Raw genomic sequence first — 21,360 nt, forward strand, 5'->3', positions numbered from 1 at the left:
TACAACTGAATTACACGTGACAAGTTCTTTAATTCGAACCATTACTTCCTGTGTGAATGTTCCTGGCCAGAACACTTGGGAGACGAGTCCTTTGGCACAAGCTTCCTGCGCTGTCAACTTCCTTCCACTGAACAACATTTCATTGGCCTGAAGGGATAAAAAGTTACTTCTGGTATGAAATGTAATGAGACAAAACTCACCAAAGGAAAAATGTTCAAAACAAATAAGAAAAATGCTTGCACGGTTTAAAATAGTTTTATTACAGCTCTTCCAAGTTTTAATTAAAAAAAAAGAAAAATACTGGCCTACAGTTGGTTGTTGACCAGTACTAGGTCAGTAGTTATTGAAATGTGGATGTCTATGATTAATGGTTAAATGTGAAAATGTCTTTTGTTATTTCCTGGATGTGAATGTTTGCTAGCTCTGGCTTTCTTGCAGTATTGCTGACTTGGTCACTTGGTTAACCGTGTATGTGGGAATAGGTTATAATGCCTGGCAAATCTGTAAAACAGCAAAGAATACATCAGCTTGCCCTTTATAATGATGCATTCCAATTTCTCATCGAATTAATAGAAAGGAAACATTTACATTTCCTTCAAGAGTCCAATACTTAACAGATAAATCCTGTCAGAATTTCATAGAGCAGTCTTATTAAAAACACCCAGTATTTAGAAGATCTTGCACATGGTTTAAGGTACAGAATTGAATATTACCTTCTATGCAACAGGATGTTCTCTCTAGTTCTGTAAATGTTTTTGATTTGTAATTATCATGCACTTCACTATTTACCAACTTCCTCATTAAAGCTTTGTCCTACAGACACTTGAATTCTAGCTTTACTGAAGTTTATTTATACAGTTTGCAGTCGTTTACAGTAACATTTACATGGAAACAGGTGGTGGAAATTAAAAAGTCAGAGTAGTCAACATCAAAAAAATAAAAATCAGTGGTATTGTTTCGTAATTTATTTGCACTGAAAAATATGACAGACCCATTACTGGATTCTTGAAATACAGGAAATAAGGCTGCTCTAAAACACAAACTGGTGTGACAGGTGTAACATTTCTGAGGGAAATTACTGAGGTTTTTAGTGTTTTCTAATACTGGAAATTTTGTAATTATTTCAGTAACTTTCAGTTAATAATTAATTATTTGAGATCCTTAATTAATTATTTGCTGTGCTACCATGTTCCTGGTATTGCCATTTTACACATGAAGCAATCTGGAAACTCTGCAGTCCTTTGTAACAAATACAAAGTCTGAGTTCTACTGACAGTTTACTACCTGACTGTCAGCCATTAGGAATGCAAAGAAAAAACCCAACTAGTTTCCTAGCATATTTTACTTTGGTTTTAGCATCAGCACATCTCTCACAGTTACTATGGAAATCTCTGATTCACATATATTAGTTTATAAAAACCCAAATCTCTCATTCTGTGATCAAATTCTATACTGTATAGTTCTACCTTCTGTGAACACATTATCAAATATACAAGGGTCATTAACTATGCCTTCTCATTTTCCAGAATGTATGGGAATAACAATAACAACCTGAAATACTAGCTGAAAATCAGAGATCTACACATGCTTGTCTAAAAGGGAATCCTGTTTCCTACACAGTTGGGGAAAAATTATTCTTCCAGTATAATTAAAAAAACACTTAACATTTCTATGAGGGATCAAAATGTGAAGTCAAGCTAACTAGTAGTGAGGACTGGCAAACAGGTGGTCAGGTCTACATATTTTTTTACATGTATCTTTGCAAGGATAAAAACAAGTGCTAGAAAACCTTTTCTTTGCCCCTAAAACTTAGTTGCAACTCCTGAGTTTTCCTGAACATGAAACACCATAGGTGAGAATGGTGCAGTTGTCGTCTTTCTGCCAGTTGTAATATGGTATTAACATAAAATCTCACAAAAAATGAGCATTCCTACTGATGTTCTCACTTGATAGGTTTTGAAGGGAAATGTCTTGCTCTGGTATCTTCACTTTTGATCTATACACAACATCTGCTGGAGACCAACTGCTAAACAAGCTTTAATCATAATCATGCCTTGTACCTACTGTAAAAGTTAACTCACTTGGTAGTTGCCCTCCAAAAAATATACTACAGCAATAGAAATGAGTATGATAAAAATATTTCACTAAGATTCTCATTAGCAACCTTCATTTTCTGCTCTGAGTAGCAAACGTCTCCTTCCACAGAAGAACTTCACTTGGACTTCTGGACTCTTTTCCAGTGAGGGTTTTGAGGCTCACCAGGGTCCTTCTGTGTAAGGCCACAGGCACCAGGGAGCACCTCAGCTCTCCTACACTATGATCAGGAGAGACCCAGTGTGTGATAACACAGCTCCTGGGCTTTATATCTAGGACCAAACAACCCGAGCAAGAATTCCATGGCAGACACATAACACCTCCCCATAAAGACACCACCTTAATATCTATTGCAGATTATTTTCAAAACTCAAAAGCCAAGTTCAGGGATACTTCTATAATTCTTGGTAATTCCAAGATGGTATCAGTTTTGAATCCTAAGGTTTGGGCTTCAAATTTCCTGTGATAAACCCATGGCTGAAAAATGTCTGAACCACCCTCTCCTCCCCCCCATCCATGACAGACCTGCTCATCCACAGAAGGTGATTGACCCCACATGGAAGATATTTCCAGCCATTTTGCAATAGAACATTTTTACATAGCTGCAGCTAACAACACTGCACTGTAAGACTGACTTACAAGAGTTAGGGGTGGCACTACTCCTGCTGAATTGATACATTTGTATAAAATGTTATGATGCATACAGAGGCCTTAATTCTTTGTTTCATGTATTTTTTTCCCCTAAATGTTTTGCATTTCACTCAACATCTTGATGCTGACTTCTCTCTCTCTCTCTTTTACAGACAAAAAGCATGCTTCTTTATCAAAGTCTTCAGTATGGATTCTGAACGTATTTCATGAAAAGTGCTCAGTAAAGTTCAGCTTTGTCCCATAGAGACACTGCAATGCTGCAGAGAGTCACGGATAGTACAGCAACAGTGGATTTTTTTCCCCTTTTTGCACTGATCATTATGGAATTGTTGCCACTGGAAACTTTCAATTTAGATTTTATATTTAAGAATGAGAGCATTCACAAACACACATGAAAGAGTACACTAGGGAAGAGCTTCTTTTGTATTTTGTACAACTTCTAAAGAAATGAAAAGTAACGACCACAAGTCTTTAAAGGACAAGGATGGATGGAATGGATGGATGAATGGATGGATGGCCAAATAAAAAGGGAAAGGAACAATCAGTAGTTTGAAACATGCTAGGATATTAAAGACACTCTTATAACTGTTAATCTATTTCAGTTACCTTTTCTGTTCTCTTCTAATAACTAAATCCAAATATGACACAATTAGCTATTAGATCTTTTAAAACTGGTGTTTTAATACACTGAAATGAATATTTTAAAATCAATAAATACCTACAGGGAAAAAATGGCTTTTATAATAAAGCAATTTTGGAAAACAAGAGTAGCCATAAGCACTTGTTTCATACTGTCCAAATTGCAATGGGACATAGGTCTAAGTTTTCAAAGAACACAGCAGGAAAAAACACTCAGCAACATGAAAATAACGAAGGTAAGAAATTCTTAAATAGCTTTTTGTAAGGAGTGCATGGAAGCTGAAATAGTTATTTTGCATAGTGGCATAAGACTGCTCCTGTGCAGTGACACTGAGTGCCACACTGGTGCTGTGCTGAATGCAAGACACCCGTGGCTGCTCCCCACGAGGCAGTAGCAGGGCAGGTGTGTCCTGCTACACAGGACATGACCCTTCTGACACCATCAGGGTCAAAGGTGGGATTAAGTCCCATGCCTGCTTTCCGTTCCGTGCATGCAGGTGAAGAGTAAGTTGTAAGAGCATGGAGCAGTAAAGCTATAAAGGGTGGCTTCTCATGAAAGGTTTTCATGAGAAAAAAAAAAAAAATTAAGACAACACAGGAAGGAAAAACATCTTGAAATCACACTGGATAAATTATCCCAACTGAATTGTGAAGCTGTCAGCCCCTATCCTGCAAGCTACTTACAGAAGCCAGGCCCATTATCCGAGGGAATGTAAGGGATGAACATCCATCTGGACTTTGTCCAAAAGTAGTGTATGGTGTCTGAAACCAGGCCTTCTCGTTGGCCCAAACCACGTCACATAGAGGCAATATAGATGCTCCAAGTCCAATGGCTGGGCCATTTACTGCTACAATGATAGGCTTCTTAAACTGAATAAAAGTATTCACAAAATTCCTGAAGAGAAACAGAAACATGCACTCACTACATATATCAAGAGTGTAAAATATACCAGCCCTTGAAAACTCCGTAATAATAAATCTCCACAGTAACATCACTTTCAAACCCAACCTGCTAACCTTCCACAACGAGGTGGCTATTCAGTGGATGAAGGGAGAGAGGTGGATATTGTCTACACAGAGCTCAGAGTGAGGATTTCAGCACTGTCTCTCCTAAGTTTCATAGTCAAGCTGCTGATGTATGAGCTGGATGAGCAGACAGTGAGGTGGACTGAAAAATGTCAGAATGGCTGGCCCAGTGGGTGGTGATTCATGGCACAGGCCAGTGATCTAAGTGTTGCACCCTATGGGGTAGTGATGGGTCCAGCACTGTTCAACAGCTTCACTGATGATTTGGTTGATGGGACAGAGTGTATCCTCAGCAAGTTTGCTCAGGATACAAAACCAGGCTGATACACCAGAGGATTGTGCTGCCATCCAGAGGGACCTTGACAGGTTGGAGAAATGAGCTGACAGGAACCTCCTAAAGCTCAACAAGGGAAGTGCAAAGCACTGTGCCTGGGGAGCAACAACCCCAGGCATCAATGCGTACAGGAAGACAAACTAGAAAGCAGATTGGCAGAAATTTAGCTATTTGGTGGATACCAAGTTGAACTTGAGCCAGCACTGTTCAAGTGGTTTCCTGCACTGCTTTAGGAGGAATGTTGTCTGGAGGTTGCAGGAGTTGATCCTGCCCCTCTGCTCAGCCCTAGTGTCATTATGGACTTCTCAGTGAAAGGGAGACTCTAGGTGGTCCAGAGGGCCAGCAAGGTGACCCAGGGACTGAGTGAGCTGAGCCTGTTCAGCCTGGAGAAGAGAAGGCTCAGGGGAATGTCATCAATGTGTAACAGTACCTGAAAGGAGATGCAAAGAAAGACAAAGCCAGGCTCCTTTCAGTGGTGCCCATTGGGGCAGTGGGCACAAACTGAAACATGGGAGGTTTCCTCTGAACAGCAGGAAACACTTTCTTACTGTGAGGGTGACCAAACAGGCAGCCAACAAGGTTGTGGACTCTCAGTCTTGAGAGATTTAAAAAACCCCAGGAAATGTCCTGGTCAACCTGCTCTAGGTGACCTTGCTTGAGCAGGTTAAACAAGACGACCTGCAGATGTCCCTCCCAATCTCAAGCATTTTCTGATTCTGTAAAAGCCTAGCACTGCTCCCAGCCCAACACATCACAGCAGTTGAGCAGGTGCAGATTTAACACCCCTCTACAAGCACCAGCTGGTACAGCACTTTGGCACATTCATGAGTCCCACAGCTGTCAGATACGGCTGCAGCCTTTCCTCGCCTCTGGGTACTACAACTGTGGTATGGCCCTGCTTGTCCTTACTATGTTTATGTATGGTATTGGCATAAGGTATTTGCCTGTGTTTTTAAGTGACAGTAATAAGGTATAAACGAAGATGGGCAAAACATTACTGATCTTCCTTGGGGACCTTTTCTTAACAAATAAATCTGCTTTTTAAAATTATGAACATAAATAGTAGAGCTCTATTATCCCATATCACACACCTGTGAACTTCCCCATCTCATCTCCCTTCTTTTGGTTGGTAATAATGCTCTGGGTACTATGCTATTCGAAGACACAAACATATTTTCATCCTCACCGACAAAAAATGACAATTCATTGCAGCACCCACAAAAATATGGATGCTTCTCTGTTCTCAAACAATAATGCCTCCAAAAGCTTCTTAGGACAAACCAGTCATGTGTGTATGAATACATACATAGGCAATTTTAAAGTCTGCTCCCATCTGTGTTACATGTTTTTGTATTTCTGCAAAACAGGACAATTTTACTATATTGCATTCAGCACTAAAGGTTATCACACTCTTTCTTAACTCATTCTAGCGAGCTGAAATAGCTAAATGCAAAAAATCAAATCCAGACCTGGAATCATCTCATGCAAGTCATCACATAAACATCCTATCCAGAGACTTAAGATAATTTTAATCATGTCTGAATATCCCAGAGAGGACCATCTCTAGTATATATATGAAAAATATCTTATTTGAAAGGGAGGATGTGTGTCCATAAGTCTTTTAAGTCACCTTTGCCCATTTTATTAACAATGAATATTAGGTGAAAAAAAAAGGTTTCTGGAAGTGCCCAAATTAAAATAGTGATAGAAGCTCAGTGCTAAGAGCTTCTGGCCACATCTGAAGTCACTGCATAAGCAACTTTTACATGAAGTGACTGAATAATTTCCTTTGATAAAAATAACTATAATCATCTTTACAAACCAACTGTACCTCCAATGAAACAGGCTTTACATATCGTTGGCCTTTTTTTAGAAACATGGCATTGATAATAGCAACAGAAGAAGAGCTCTGAAAGAATATAGATACTCTGGAAGAATGCAAGAGACCAGGATCTTAAAAACAGTGCCTAAATGTACTTGTTTGTATTGTTAAAATGAGTCTCCAAGATTCATACTTTTTTTCCATATATTTTCTTCTACTTGGTAGTACCTCAGCTCATTCTGTTTCAATGCTAGGTTTGCTACCTAGCATTGGGATGATGATCACCAGAATTAATCTATTCTTCTAAAATATCCATCATTCCACTCCTTGAATGCACTATATAAATTTACTCATTCAATACACATTTTGAATTGTGGTGTATTACATTTGTTTTCCTGAACTCCTATGGCTACTGAAGTATTTTAATACTGGTTTTAACTGGAGGAGTATAACAATACTCACAGTTTTCATAGTTAAATTAAAAAAAGCATAAAATGACCACCCAAATAGAAAAGGACAGAGAGCATAAAGATGTGCTGCACGCTATAATGTAACAGGTGAATGTCTGAGATCTTTTTGAATTAGAAGGTTTTCAAATAAAGATAAAACAACAAGCCAGGCCATATGATGAAGAGCACCCATCAGATGACTGAAGATAGTCATACATACCTAATAGCTTCTGCCATCTTAGTGCTTTCCTTCTTTCTATCATCCGTTAAACGTCGTATAAAATAAATAAAATCAAGACCACAGCAGAAAATGCTACCAACTGCACTGAACAGCACAAGTTTACTGTCATCTGCAGCTGCTGTGTTCAGTGCACTTTGGACTTCCTTCATTACCTGAAAAATAAAAATTTCGTAAGAATAATTTTAATCCATCACTACAAAGTAGCATGTTGTTCTCTTCCCTTCCTCCCCCTATGAGACCCTTCAATATCTTTAATTTTTCCTCAGGATCCACTCAACCACCTTATTAGAAAAGTTAACTTTCTTCATTATCCAAAAAAGGGAAGTTAATGTATTAGAAGATTTGCATTTCAAAAATGTAATTAGACAAAGATAATTAAATCATTAAGGAAAGATCTATTAGATGTTACCTGTAACTAAAGCATTCATTCAGCATTTCTGCAATTTGGACAGCAGATGGCATATGCAACCAGCATAGAAAAACAAAGAACCTTAATTGAGGCTAAATCTTTTTTCCAGTTGCACTTTGTAAATCACCACACATCTTATAAAAGATAGTACACATCAACATGGTCAGGTAACAGTTTTTTAAATGCAAATGAATTACACATAAAGTCAACTGTACATATAACATCTTGCAAGTGAGAACCTGTATCATGTTTTGTGTATGTTTGTGCCTGAATAACAAGCAGAAATGAGGCATGCACTTCAAATTCCCCTCCCCTCCCCAAATGAGAATTGTTCTGACCTCTGGATTTAATGAATTATTTTCAGATGATTTTGTTGATAGCAAAATGTGTGTGAATCCATCTTGTTTCCTGACAACAATGTCTCTGTAGCGGTACGCGCTCTCCGTTTGTCTCACGCTGAAACGTAGCCTTTTATCAAAGGGTTGATCTCTCCTGTCATCAATAAACTTCCGTTTGCTGGCTGTCACTCCTGTTACAGACGTCTGGATGTTGGTTGTACCATTGGCTGCTAATGCTTCCATAAAGGTGGGTGTACCTGGAAATAGTATAAACAAGTAAAATTACATTCCAGTAGCTCACGCATCTCAAAATCCCTATTAGCATGAATAGATGCAACTCATTAAAAACACACAGCAAACATGAAACTCAGTCTCCTGGAAGTTATTGAAAGAGACACTGTGCACAGAACAAAATTGAAGTGACAGAGGGATTCAAGAAATTAATTTTACCGTTTTGAAAATATACAATTAGTATAAGCCAAACAGACCAATTGCCATACACTTATTTTTAGAAGGGGAGAAAGGTGTATTTAATGCTCTTGATATTATTACACTTCAGTAGGTTAATGGTCTGCTTTCTCCCTTTCCAACATTTTGAAGTCATTTAACAGCATCAACATTGCTAAGAGAAAGCAAAAGCCTTTTGTTTCAAACATCAGAAGGTATTACAAAGAAAAAGACATTTAGAATAAACCAAATAAAAAACTTGATTGACAAGATCATATAAAGCATAATAATCTTTAAAGAAAAATGGAAATGAAGAAAGGTAGACCATACTTCTTTGAGAGGAGCGCAAGACCCATGTAGTGATGGATATTTGAATGGATTCATAGACAATGAGATCTTTCTCATGGTTAAACATTTTTTGCTATTGGAATTGGTAAATAGACAATTAAGTCTTGCTGGTCTTGTTCCCAATCCCTTACACAGAGAGATTTTGAAGGCATGTGAGTAAACTCATGGCACAGAACAGACAGGTTTTTTTGTAGTCCACATTAGAAACATAATACCAAATAGAGAAAATAAGAGAATATATTGGATTTATAATGCCTCTGTATGTTTATGTCTCCATGCAAAATCTCCACAGAATTTGTCATTCTAAAGTAATGGAGTGTGCATAGGACAGAGGGGTTAAAAATATAGGGAAAGTGTGTTAGAGTCCAAGACAGTAAAGGTTTGAAAGACTTTTCCTGAAAACTGAGCACTGAGACTAAAATCTTCTGGAAAGCCACTGCCCTTATCTCACTAACAGGTACTTCAGAACATCACGCATACAATGTCTTCAGAAGTAGAGTTCAAGCATGTATAAGTAAGTTATTAATTAAATGTTAGGGTAATTTGTCATTATCTTTCTGAAGAAGTTACATTTTAAAGTTAAATCTTTCAAACTTTCTTTTAACTACAACATACTTCAAACACTTGAGGGTCCAATGAAGACATTAAAGAGGCTCACTCAAGTAACTGGAATGTCCAATATCTTGCTATTTCCACTGTATTCAAGTGCTGCTTACCTTGACTCATACGAAGTATGAGAGAGACAGCAAGAGACTAAATTTAATAAAAATTTAGAACATTATACATTTTCCTAATTATATTGCAGAAGCTGTCTCTGGATATAAATGAAGTTTTTTTATATCTAATATTTTAAAATAAATATTTTATTATAAATACTTTATGATTAAATAGGCAAGTTGTCTATTTAAGGACCTATGCAGTAATAAGATTTTATTCTACCTTTTAAGGTCTGTCTTGTTGTATTAGTGATTTAAACCTCTCACCATCTCACTTTTTTCTGAAGAAGTTAAAAGACAGCTAAGAATTTTTTAGTTTAAAGTGAAGAGTAAAACTGGATTCAGTTTTTGAACAGTTTTAGATACAGAGATGAACAAAAAGAAATGGAAAATTAGTATTTTGTATTGTCACAAAAATTTCACATTTACTCCCAAATTTTCCATGGCTTATAAAATTTCTTTTTTTTATTTTAGCAGAATAAACAAAAATTTGGTGTATATTAAATATGAAGCTGATGAAGAATGCTTTCAAATTTTTCCCTTGTAAACCATATTATGGCAATTACATTCCTTTAAAAGACTTCTCTTGAAAGGGAATTTGCAGAAACACCGATGTTGCCCCGTATTTCATTATGAACACAAAATGAAATGGTATCACTGGCTTGGTTTTCCATAGGAAATGTAAATTAAAACAACTGAAATCACCTCTGATTTTTAAACCCTGATCAAAGTTTTTTATGTCTTTTGTCCTAGCCATAGTGAAAAAATGTGGAGAACTAGGAGAGCAGTACAGACTAGACTAGGCCAAAACAAGGAGTCAGTAAACTTGTGCAAGACCTTTGAGCCTGTATTTTCCCACTATTCATTCTTCCAAAGATACACCCAAATACCAGAAAACTATTTTTGAGATGCAAGATACAATGATTATATACTTTGAGAGACAAAACTTCTGGCAAGAGAGATCAAGATTTAAACACCACAGGCCAATTTTCATGCTTATTGAACTGGCAAGAGACCTCCTGATTTTTTGTATAAACCCTGTCTACACTTATCAATAGTTGGGAGTTTCAAACCACAAGCAAAGCACAGTTGCAGTTCAGAGGAAGAAGTCTCATCTTTCCAATCATGTAAACGCAGTTCTAGGACATTTAGACTGCAATAAAAAAAAATCTGTCAGCTTTAGAAACCGTAATTCCGCCCAGGGAGACTCTGTCAGTTGGTACAGATCAGAATATGGCACCAAAAGGGTTAAACCATGTTTGTTATTACTGAGGAAGTTTGGGACCTTGTATAACTGACAGTACTCTTTCTCTTGGCATTTGGTCCTTGGAAGCAAAGGGACAACTCAGAGACATAAAGCAGGATTTCATTTTGAAAGTATACAGGCAAAGGTGGTTTTGCTGCTCATTCTTGAACATATGGTACAACAAACAGGGATGAAAATAAAAAAAGTCCAATTGAGAGTTAACTGTATTGCCAGAGATTTCCTCACATGAAAACCTTACATTAAGGTTACTTATCTTCAGGATAATTACAGTTATATTTTACTATTTTTAAAATAGAGTTTTGTAATAAACCAAAAGCAGTTCTGCATTTTAAGACATTAATGGAGATAGCATAAAAAAAGATATAAAACACCACAGCCCTCTTCTTTCAAACTGAGCTTCCAAAAGTAAGTAAGGACTTGGAAAAAACAGGCAATTTACCCTGGATATTGTCAAGTAATGAAGAACTGTTTGCTTAAGGTGTAAACAATATAGTTTATAGTTATATAAAAACTTTTCCACCCGCAAATTGTTAACAATGTGATCTCAGAGCTGAAGACAGTACTACTACTGGACAAAGCCAAAGCTTCACTATACAGATGCAAAAGAAAGTTAAGAGGAGTACTTTGTTTTGCAGCTGCTGACCACAACCTGGTAACAGTCAGCAATTTCATGCAACTGCCCTTGGAGGGGAAAAAAATCCTAAAGCCACGAGCCGCAGATAAGAAAGGAACTGGTCTTATCCAAAGGAAGACAGACACAAAATACTGGATTTGGGAAAGAAGCAGAACAAAGCGGTTTTTGTTCAAAACACAAGTTACATTCACTTCACAACAATCCAAAATTAAAATCCCAAGCAGCTCTCTAACATATTCACACCTCTCTACTACTGAGAAGTTCAGTTTAGCTTACATATCAAACCTTGAATACAAATACTCTCCTCCCTGCAACAATACTGGGGATACATCCAAAGAGATGGTCTAAAACCAGCCAAGCTTCTTTTACACCCTTCTTTTTGGGTACATATGTGTTGGTGCTCTTAATTCAAGGTTTGACTGACAGAATATGCTGGCTCTGAAAGCTTAGCATAGATACTAAGGAACATGCACAAGAACATGAGAGGTGTGAACAATACTGTCTGAGCATTTTCTTTAACTCCAGCCATCAGAAACTCAGCAATTACTAAAATCCGCACGCCCAGAATCACAGGCTGCACCAAACCCCATGTAATTAAAGTTTTCTTCTCCATGGGATTGTCCAATTTACTTTTGAAACCAGTATGAGTTTGTCTTCCAAAGAATCTCTTGGCAGCAAGCTCTGGAACATACATGTTGACTTTATTCATTCCTTTCATCACAGTCCTTCTCCAGATTGACTAGTCCCAATCTTATTTCCCTTTTCTTCTTCCAGAAGCCAGTCCAAGCCTGCCATTCTTCTTCCTCTTCTACTAACTCTTGGAACAGAGCCCAAAATGGGATACAAATTCAGTATGGGTTTTGTTTTTTATTTTTTTAAACTGCCACCAAACAGATGCTTGCAGAAAACTATCCAAAACAAACCCAATGCCCTTTCCCTGAGCAGCAACACACAGCCAGGAACCAGTCACTGTTCTGTGTTTGTCCCCTCTTCAATGCCTGGCATTCATCTGTACTGAAAGTCAGCTCTCATCTTAATCATGAAATCACTCAGTATTTTCAGAGGAGCCTGACATGTTCACAAGGAGCTTTGGGAACTCCCATGTCTCTCCTGTACCCTCCTGGCATCATTTATGTCCTTTCCTACACTAAGTGATGAAGGGGTTAATGAGAAGCATCCCACTTGAAAATAAGCAAATGAACAAACACCACCAGCAGCAACGTCCTAAAGTGTTAACTGCAAAAGTAAAACTGCAACTAACTGATTACAACTCAAGTACCAAACAGGGAACAATATGTTCCGGAAAACTGATTGGTAAAAACCTGAATTTTCAACAAAAAAAGATATCAAAATCCGGCGCTAGAAGTCAGTCCCATTTTTTCCCTAAGTCCTCTCTGTTCTTTTACTTCTTCATTGTACCCTGCATATATAATCCACAAAAGTTCAACATTAGTTGTGCAGTGCTGGTTGCTTCACATTTAATTTTTTGCCTACAAACAGAGGTGTTTTGTTACATGTTCATATGTATTAGCAATGTCTTACTGTAAACACTGTTAAGCTTTTCCAGTCTTAACTCTGCACTACATCAAATACTTCACAGGAGACAGGAATTCCAGACAGTGATACCACAATGCAAACATTATACAGAAGAGATTCCAGTATTTTTTCCACTTCTTCTTCAGCAATTACACAGAAAATATCTTAGAATTGCAGTGTATTGGCACAGACTAGAGAAACTAAAAATGAGGGTTCTAAACCTCCCATGTATGTGCCTATTTTTTGTCTGAGTATGCATATTTAATAGCACTTATATTTTTGACTCAAACAAAAGTTCCACTTTACTTTGAAACATCACAATAAATATTTGCAAGGAAAGGAAGTCTCAATTTATTGTACTTTTCACCTAAAATGATGATTTGCTCGGTGTTTCTGAAAGAGCATTCAGAATGTGCCGGTCACTTATGTAAGGAAGATGCAACTTCAGTTAATTAGTTCCAGAATATGATGTTCCATCGATACAGGGCACAAACCAACAGTGCAATCAGTAATAAGTTGTGCACACGCCAACATCAGAACCGGCATCCCCAAAGATGCCTTGAAGGAGAAGGGGTGGGCAAAGGACAATACTTCAAATTATAGGCTGACAATCACTGCAATACCCTGCTGCTGATACCCTCCTCAAAACTCTTACTGTGAGAAGGGAGGGACTGTTTGTGTGCTGTAACATTATCCTTGCTAAATACAGTTAAGCAGTTTTGATTCTCTTTCAAGGAAATAGTTACACAGGGAACCATTAGATGTTCTTCAGCCACCTTCTGTTGTTTTTACAAATACCTCACGTTTCAATACAAGGACTGTAGGGTTTTAAGAACAGGTGAACTGGCAAATTAGGATAGAACTGGTGGAACATCAGCAACAGGAAACTACAACTCAGCAGCAAGCAGTTGTGCAGTGGCTGGCAGGTTTGATTGTCAATGTCTACCTTCAACTGCTAAAAAGTCCTTTTCTCATGCTGTTTAATTACTACTCATTTCCATATATTTTGTATATGAGTTAATTGCAAATGTCACTTGGAAATACTGCTCCTCTTAAACCTACATTTCATACAGAACACTGCTGTTGTGGATAAAAATTTATATGAGAAGAGAAACACACGTGGCTCAGTAATATTTCTCAACTCAACTTTTGAAGTTTTTCCATCTTACACTAGCTTTAATCTTGGTTGCTGTGTCACATTTAGAGCAATATTGCATACAGCAGCCTTACCCCCCCTTGTGTAGATAGTTTCCTCCATTTCTTAGATTACTCAGAGCATCAAATATATTTATAGGTTATTTTAATACTGTTAGGAATAGAGCAACATTACTGGTCGTATTAAACTTTAGTAGGTTATAGGCTATTAATTATTTTTGCTTTTGAATGTTCTTCCTTTTCAGAGCATAAGCATCCATGTGAAGATAAATTCATAATGCCAACCAAAAATGCAACTAATCAGAACATAAAATTCTATTACTGGAAGCGGGCAACCAATACAAGAGAAAATGGCATTTCTTCATCCTTGAGTTAAATAGGTTTACCTTAGCCTGTTTTATATTGTATAAGTGGACATTTAAAAAAAAAAAATATACAGGTTGAAAAAATGGGAATAACAAAACACTAGATCTAAGATTCGCTAAGACCATGCTCACAAAACCAACAAGGATAAAATTAATAATAGATAAATTTGCAACATATCTTTTAAGGCGTATGAGTAAGTTTTACTGCCTTTGAAGAGGAACTGTGCATTTTTATGCAAAATGTATTAAGTAAACTTTCTACAGTTTCACAGTGGAAAGAAAATGTCCCCCTCCTAACACCAAAATGTTTTCCAAATACATCTCCATTCTTATTATTTCACCAAAAATAGAGAAACAAATACTCCTCAGGTAGCAAAATCTTCTTTGCCTTTACCATGCATAAAGATAAATTAGAACTGTTCTCCATTCCCCTTCCACTGCAGTTTTTTTAGCCTGGTCTTGGAGTGATTTGTCTTCTACTGAATCTGTAGTCAAGATCCTTCTGACAAGTAGAAAATAGTGCACATGACTGTTCTCACCATTTTAGATGGCTGTAAGGAAAAAATACATATAAAAATTCCTAAGTGCCCCCAGTATTAATCCAGCCAAGAAATCCCAGCCATATTTCACAGTAGCAGGCACCAAAGTATTTCATGTGGGAAGCAAAGAGTTACTTTCATTTATTTTTTTTTTCCAACAAATAAGTCAAATAAAAAAAGCCTTTCCCAGGTTACAGACTCCTCTTTGAGGTCTTTTAATACTAGGAATATTTCATAAGGGAAAACTCTTCTATCTTGATATTTTTGGAGCTGCGGGTTATGGTATCACAGCATTTATTCAAAACGCTCTAAAATTTGAGAGTTAAGCAAGGACATCTCTCGGGGCTCATCTACAGAGGGAAGCTATTGCAAAATAGGCTAAGGTTTAAACTTGAAGTACACCCAGCTATTTTACACTAACTCCTAAGGTGAAGACATTCTATATTAAGAGCACTTCACCGCAATTTAATCCAATCCCCTGAGTGATGTGAAAAATGGTTCTCTTTTTGTGGGATAACAGTGTCCTAATGCAAAGCTCATTTAGAACAGATACTGCCAAAAGACATCCCAGTAGTTTCAACTATAGACACAAACATATACATGCTGTAGGTACACATTATATCATGCTTGTAAGGACATTAAAACATTCTAAAATATCTTAGCTAGATTATGAACGAAATTTAAATAGATGGGTATAGCACTATATTGGCAGAATACTTTGATTTACCTTATTTTTGAAAACAAATGTGAATAGTAATTGACAGGTTCATTCTTATCACACAGACAAGGCTTTCAATACTAGAGTTTGCAAGAGCTCCATTCAAAAATGCTCCCAAAACCATTTGACATTTCAACGCAGAAAAACAGGAGACAGGGGAGGCTTAGGACTTTCAGTGGTTCAAGACACTCGTGTACATGTGTTAAACTTTTCAGGGAATACTGAGATCAGAGTGCTGGAGTGAGCATCTCTGCTGAAAAAAAAGCACCTCTATTTTTATGTATCTACCTCAAGAAGGTACACGTGTCTTTACAGCCACTATCTGATGCCTGCTATTCATAGAAGCTGTCTTTACCTCCTGTGGGATATTCAACAAGAGGTTCATTAAGAGGTGCCAAATGAACCTGAAGCCATCTTCCAGTAGACAAGGGCACACATCTGTGTGCCCAACACCACCAGCAACACTTTATACTTGAGAAACCTGCAATACATAATGTACAGAACTTACTGATCTTGAAGAAATAACTGGCTGGGGTGGGAAGTGGAAGAGCATAAGAGGAGTCTCTGACTTTTCTAAGAGGTTCCCAAAACCCTCAAGTGAAAAACTAAACATTGCAGTGCTGGGTATTTAGTCCCGATCCTTGCACTTAAGCAAGGGAGCTGCCAACTCCTTGGTCACTTCTGCTGCCTGAAGCGGTATGAAGCAAAAAAATCAAGAGCTGGGCATTGGCACCAGCGGGAGAAAACAGGGTGAAAAGAAGATTACAGGTCTTGGGAAAACGTAAACACAGCTTTAGGGGCCTCAGAGGAATGGGTGATGAAAAGGATCTTTGGGTATCCCATGCACAGGTGTTGGATAGTCAGATGCTCTAAACAGAAAACATAATTCAGAACAGTATCACCTTGCCAAATCTGGCCTTTTACACCGTTGCAGAGGACTTGATCTACTGGCAGCAGCCTAAAGGAGGCATGATGGAAAGGAGTAAGTGACAACCTATGCTTTGAAGATGAATCTGGTCTCTCCTGTCTATTTTTTGCCTATACTAGCTAGGATCAGCACATATGAGGACCTGCCTCAACTGGACAACTTGTGAAGCATATCCAATAATACCCTAATAATAATAATCATCATCATCATCATAAAAAAAGTACTCCACCAGAACAATAAAATAAAATAGAAAACCTCAGAAAAAGTCCTAAAGCCAACAGCAGGAGACTACCAAGAGTAAGATTCAGATCAGAAGCTTTGCATGAGGTAAAAATATGACATCTCCCTCAAATAAGCTTTTTCCTGTATCACTGGAGGCAATTACGAGAAAACACAGGAAGCATTTGTCTTCACATCATTTTGTCCTGACTGCAGTACAAATGGTATAGCTCTCCACACCTGGGATTTGCAGAGACAGCAAAGATCTTAAGCATGGCACACAGCATAAGAAGGATACAGATGTGCTAAAACAAATCTAGAAGCCCTGCAAAAGTTTGACCAGAGAAATCGTGGATGCCCCACCCCAGAAGTGTTCAAGGCCAGGCTGGATGGGGCTTTGAACACTGTGGCCTAACAGAAGGTGTCCCTGCCCCTGGCAGAAGGGTGGAACTGGATGATCTTTAAGGTCCCTTCCTCCCCAAACCATTCTATGATGATGGTCACAAGCCTTGAGAAAATGCCCATCATAAGAAAAAGTTTGCATCAAATTTTGCAACAAAGGGGTAAATAAATAAATAATCTCCCCATCTTCCCCCCCTCCAAAAAAAACCCATGATAAATCACAGGGAAAAAACCACAGCTGAAAGCAATGAACAGAGAAGGCATCTCAGCCAGCAGCTGGAAGGGCTGGAGGCAGTGAGCTGCCCTTACACAGCAGGATGGATCACATGGTTCTATTTGGGTGCATGCTCTTCATATTGCTGAGGAAAGCAATAAGCATCTGTGTAAGACCTTAGGCTTTCTATTTCATTGACTGTTGTCATATTTATGAACAAATTATCAAAGGAAAAATCTCACAGACAAAAAACCTGAACTGATAAGTCCATAAACCACTAATTAAGTAGTTAACACATACTGCCATACATAGAAAATGGTTCAGAGCTGCCAAAGTGGCTTCCCTCAGGCTACAAAGCAAGCAATACAGAAGCCAGGATTATTAGTTACAGGTGGTCCCTATACCCAAAAGCTATTTTTTCCTGCAAGAATCTGCTTTTATGAAGCACTAGATTTTTTCTTTACAGAAATTATTAGTATCTAGATTAAAATACATGTACCAACAATTATACTATTGCTATACAGAAGAGACAGCTAAAGAAGCAACACAACTAGCATGGTGACATTTAAATGGGACATATTATTTCAGCAGCACCAATGTATAAATATGAAACCACAGCCTCTGAATTATTACAAAGACTAATACTAGGAGGTTGAAATTTGGAAGAGGAAGAAAAAAAAAATATCAAGAAATTAGGAAGTTATATCTGTGTCAGAGAAAACAACCAACGTGGTTTAAGACAAATTTCCAAACACGTTTCATAAAAGACAAACCAGTTAAGGTCTGTCTCAGAGAGCAGGACTTAGCAACTACTATCAACCCTATGAAAACCCAGGGAGGTTTAGTTAGGTACCATAATGGCTGTCACTACACAAAAACCAAGAACTAAGTGCATCATGTCTGATACTTTAAATCAAAGAGTGTAGTGGTGTCAGAATTTTATAGTTTGTGTAGCTGACAATAGGAAAGTAAGGTTTATTTGGCTATTTGGTGATGTGAGCAGGAGCACATATTTTCATGGGAGTCATACTGATGCGTTCACAGTTCAAGAACAAATTCATAGATTTTAAAAAATATTATCACTGCAAATTCATGGAAGATCCACGACCTGTTAATTTGAAAAAGCAGAGAAAAGGAAAAAAAAGAAAACTCCATTTGAAGTTTGGGCAGGTTGTTACAACTCCCACTGCTGCAATTCCAAAGTCCAGTACTGAGCCCTCATGTTCAGCAGGAAGTTCATAAAGTTGTACTCAGACTTCTATTTACTAAGAGGTGGTTCATTTGTAGGTACAGTAGATGCCTACAATACTAAATCTTGCCTTAGGAAACAATCTATTAAGAACACACAGAGAAACCAAAAATATCAAGGGGATTCACTACACAAAAGACAGAAGAATTCTATTGAGTAAAGCAAAGATCTTGTACACAAAAACAATGGGACTAGTACATAAGCAGCCACAATTGTGAGCTCAATTTTAACTTGGAAACCATTTAAACATGTCATAGATAAGACAGAATGATAGATGAATTACATGACTGGCTGTTTCCTGAAACCTGCCAGGGACCCACCTGTTCATGTCAGATTCCAACCACTAAACAAACAGAATGGAATTGAAATTTAATTTCTGCTAAGATGAATGCTGTGCAATTTTAGATAGCTGTGTTATGTAAAAAGATACTGCATTAAATACTTTTCAGACAAATAACAAGATACCCGAGACATAAGGAGAGGGTGTAAAAACGAAACTGAACAAATACAGTAATTGAATTATTTTCTTCAGGAGTGAGATGTAGCTTCAATTAACTCCACATGGTTAAACAGGTCAATAGAAACTGAGGGGAAAAAGAGAATATGCTATACTTACAAGAAAATAGGAAGTAAAGAACACTGGGAAGAATACAGGGAGATGCTAAAACAGATAAAGAACGGGTATTAGAAATGCAAAGTAAAACTCTGAAGTTCTCATAGTTACAGATGCTAAACACAAATTATTTTTCCAGTGATAAAGAAAAAAAAAAAAGAGAGGAGAATTAGACCAAAATCAAAAGTGAAACGTAATGTAAGCTACAAAGTCAATTAAAATACTAGTGGTGAAACCAGCATGCCATAAGAAACCAGAAAAATATTTATAATAGGTATGAAAATATACGACAAATGACAGACTAAAAGGATTGACCATGGCAAGACTGCTGACTGACAATGTGATAGTCTGGGAAATGTATCATAAGTGAAATACCTCAAAGACTTGCTTGCTGAAAGACTAGCAAATTTGGAAGGTACCTTGGGTAATAAAATTTGTAGTGATGTACTTTCAGATATAGGTAGAAGAAATACTTTCTAACCCATAATGGGTACGATAGAGAAATTCCATCTTTTTATAAGAGGTCACTTATTACTTGGAATATATTTTACCAATATTTTGCAGTTTCATACCATTACAAATTATGAATCAAAGCTTCCCTGATAAGTATATCATATATACTTACATGTAAATTTCAGTCTTTAAAAATAATAACCTCATCACAGCAGCAACCCTGTTTTGCTTAGCACTGAAAATGAGCAAAGTTCTGTCAAGTTGGAAGTATGTTTAAAACTAAAAATTTTCTAACCAAAATTAATTTTGCTTCCTAAAAATCCTGAAATGTACTGACACTTAAGAGTGGAAATTTGACGCAACAAAGATTTCAGGGTTATTGTGTAAGGATGTTCCGTGGACATTCTCTGTAGCTGGCAGAAGAAACTCTGCATCGTCATTTGATCGCAGAATATGCCACCACATCACTAATGTGTTGCCCTAATATTAACAGTTAACTGGAACAAAAGTTATTGCTTATAGTTTTCCACTTAGGTCTTACATCAACATATTTGTGTTTTGCAATCATAAACACCTTGTCTTTTCTTAGTAAGCTGATGACTTTTCCACACCAGCTACATCACAAAAGATACCCTACCATTAGATATTTCTCCCTACAGCTCAGTTAAAATGCTATCAAAGTATTTTTAAGCTGCTCTTTTGAATCATCACAATAAAGATAAACGCTGCAGTAGAACCATCCTTTTCAATTATTTTTAAACAAAAATTGTAAGCTTATTGAGATTTCTAGAAAAATTAACGTGGGGTTTGTTTTCCAAAGAGGGATTACTCCCCTCCTGACCCCACATCTCACCTCACAAAATCAGGTAAGAGACTATAAGCAAGAAAAGGTGCGATCATATCCTTGCTCATATCAGACCAACACTGCAAATAGAGTAACCAAGTTCATTCCTGCAACAAGGAGGAAGTCTGCTGCGTGTATGTCCTTAGGCTTGATTGTTCTTGCTGCAGATTGTCAGTCTTTAGTTGAAAAATTCAGGAAGATCACTCCCTTCTATAAGCCTCAGTATACTCCTGTGACCTGGGCAAGCAGCACATACTGAATTACTGTGAGGTACTTAATTATCAATCTAGTTTACATAACATCAAAATTAAGATTTGTTTTCTTTCACTGCTGTTCCTTCCTAGTACAGTCTGCCATATCAGAAACAAGTCACTCATAGCAGGTATTACTGCCTAACCGAGACACAAGGCAGATAGGTTCCTTAATATCATCCCTCCATCCACTGATGCATTTGCTAAACCACTCAGAGTTCAACCAAATTCCAGTTTAAGTAATTATCACCTGTACTTTTATCTCCTTTGTTTTTCCCTTTCCTAGTCTTGAGTAAGGCCAATGGAATCCTAAGCCAAATTTACCAGAAACATTAAATACAGTTCAACTACCACTGAGTATCTGGGCAAAAATATTAGTGTTTTCCTTCTCTAGGCTCATTATTTGGACAGAAATATCAACTTCTGACTAAGTGTCAAGAAATGAGTAATAAACTGACA

At 37.4% G+C, this 21,360-nt stretch overlaps 1 protein-coding gene across 3 annotated transcripts in view; it reads right to left on the reverse strand.

Moving 5' to 3' along the window:
* Window positions 1-21,360, reverse strand: part of CDYL (chromodomain Y like) — a 107,082-nt gene that overhangs the window by 2,927 nt on the left and 82,795 nt on the right. The window contains exons 3-8 of one of the 3 annotated variants that reach the window (XR_004419632.1): window positions 19,357-19,401; window positions 8,004-8,260; window positions 7,236-7,408; window positions 4,069-4,279; window positions 2,734-3,214; window positions 59-147 (exon numbers count right to left, since the gene is read on the reverse strand). Coding sequence is in view for 2 of the 3 variants with exons in the window: in XM_033075301.1 (XP_032931192.1) it covers window positions 4-147; window positions 4,069-4,279; window positions 7,236-7,408; window positions 8,004-8,260; window positions 19,357-19,401 (830 nt within the window). In the remaining variant the exon portion in view is untranslated. Of the gene's footprint in view, window positions 1-3; window positions 148-2,733; window positions 3,215-4,068; window positions 4,280-7,235; window positions 7,409-8,003; window positions 8,261-19,356; window positions 19,402-21,360 lie in introns of those variants that run through there. The other 2 variants (XM_033075301.1, XM_033075310.1) reach the window with 2 other exon arrangements.

The sequence above is a fragment of the Catharus ustulatus genome, chromosome 1 (genome assembly GCF_009819885.2).
Source record: "Catharus ustulatus isolate bCatUst1 chromosome 1, bCatUst1.pri.v2, whole genome shotgun sequence".
Lineage (NCBI taxonomy): Eukaryota > Metazoa > Chordata > Aves > Passeriformes > Turdidae > Catharus > Catharus ustulatus.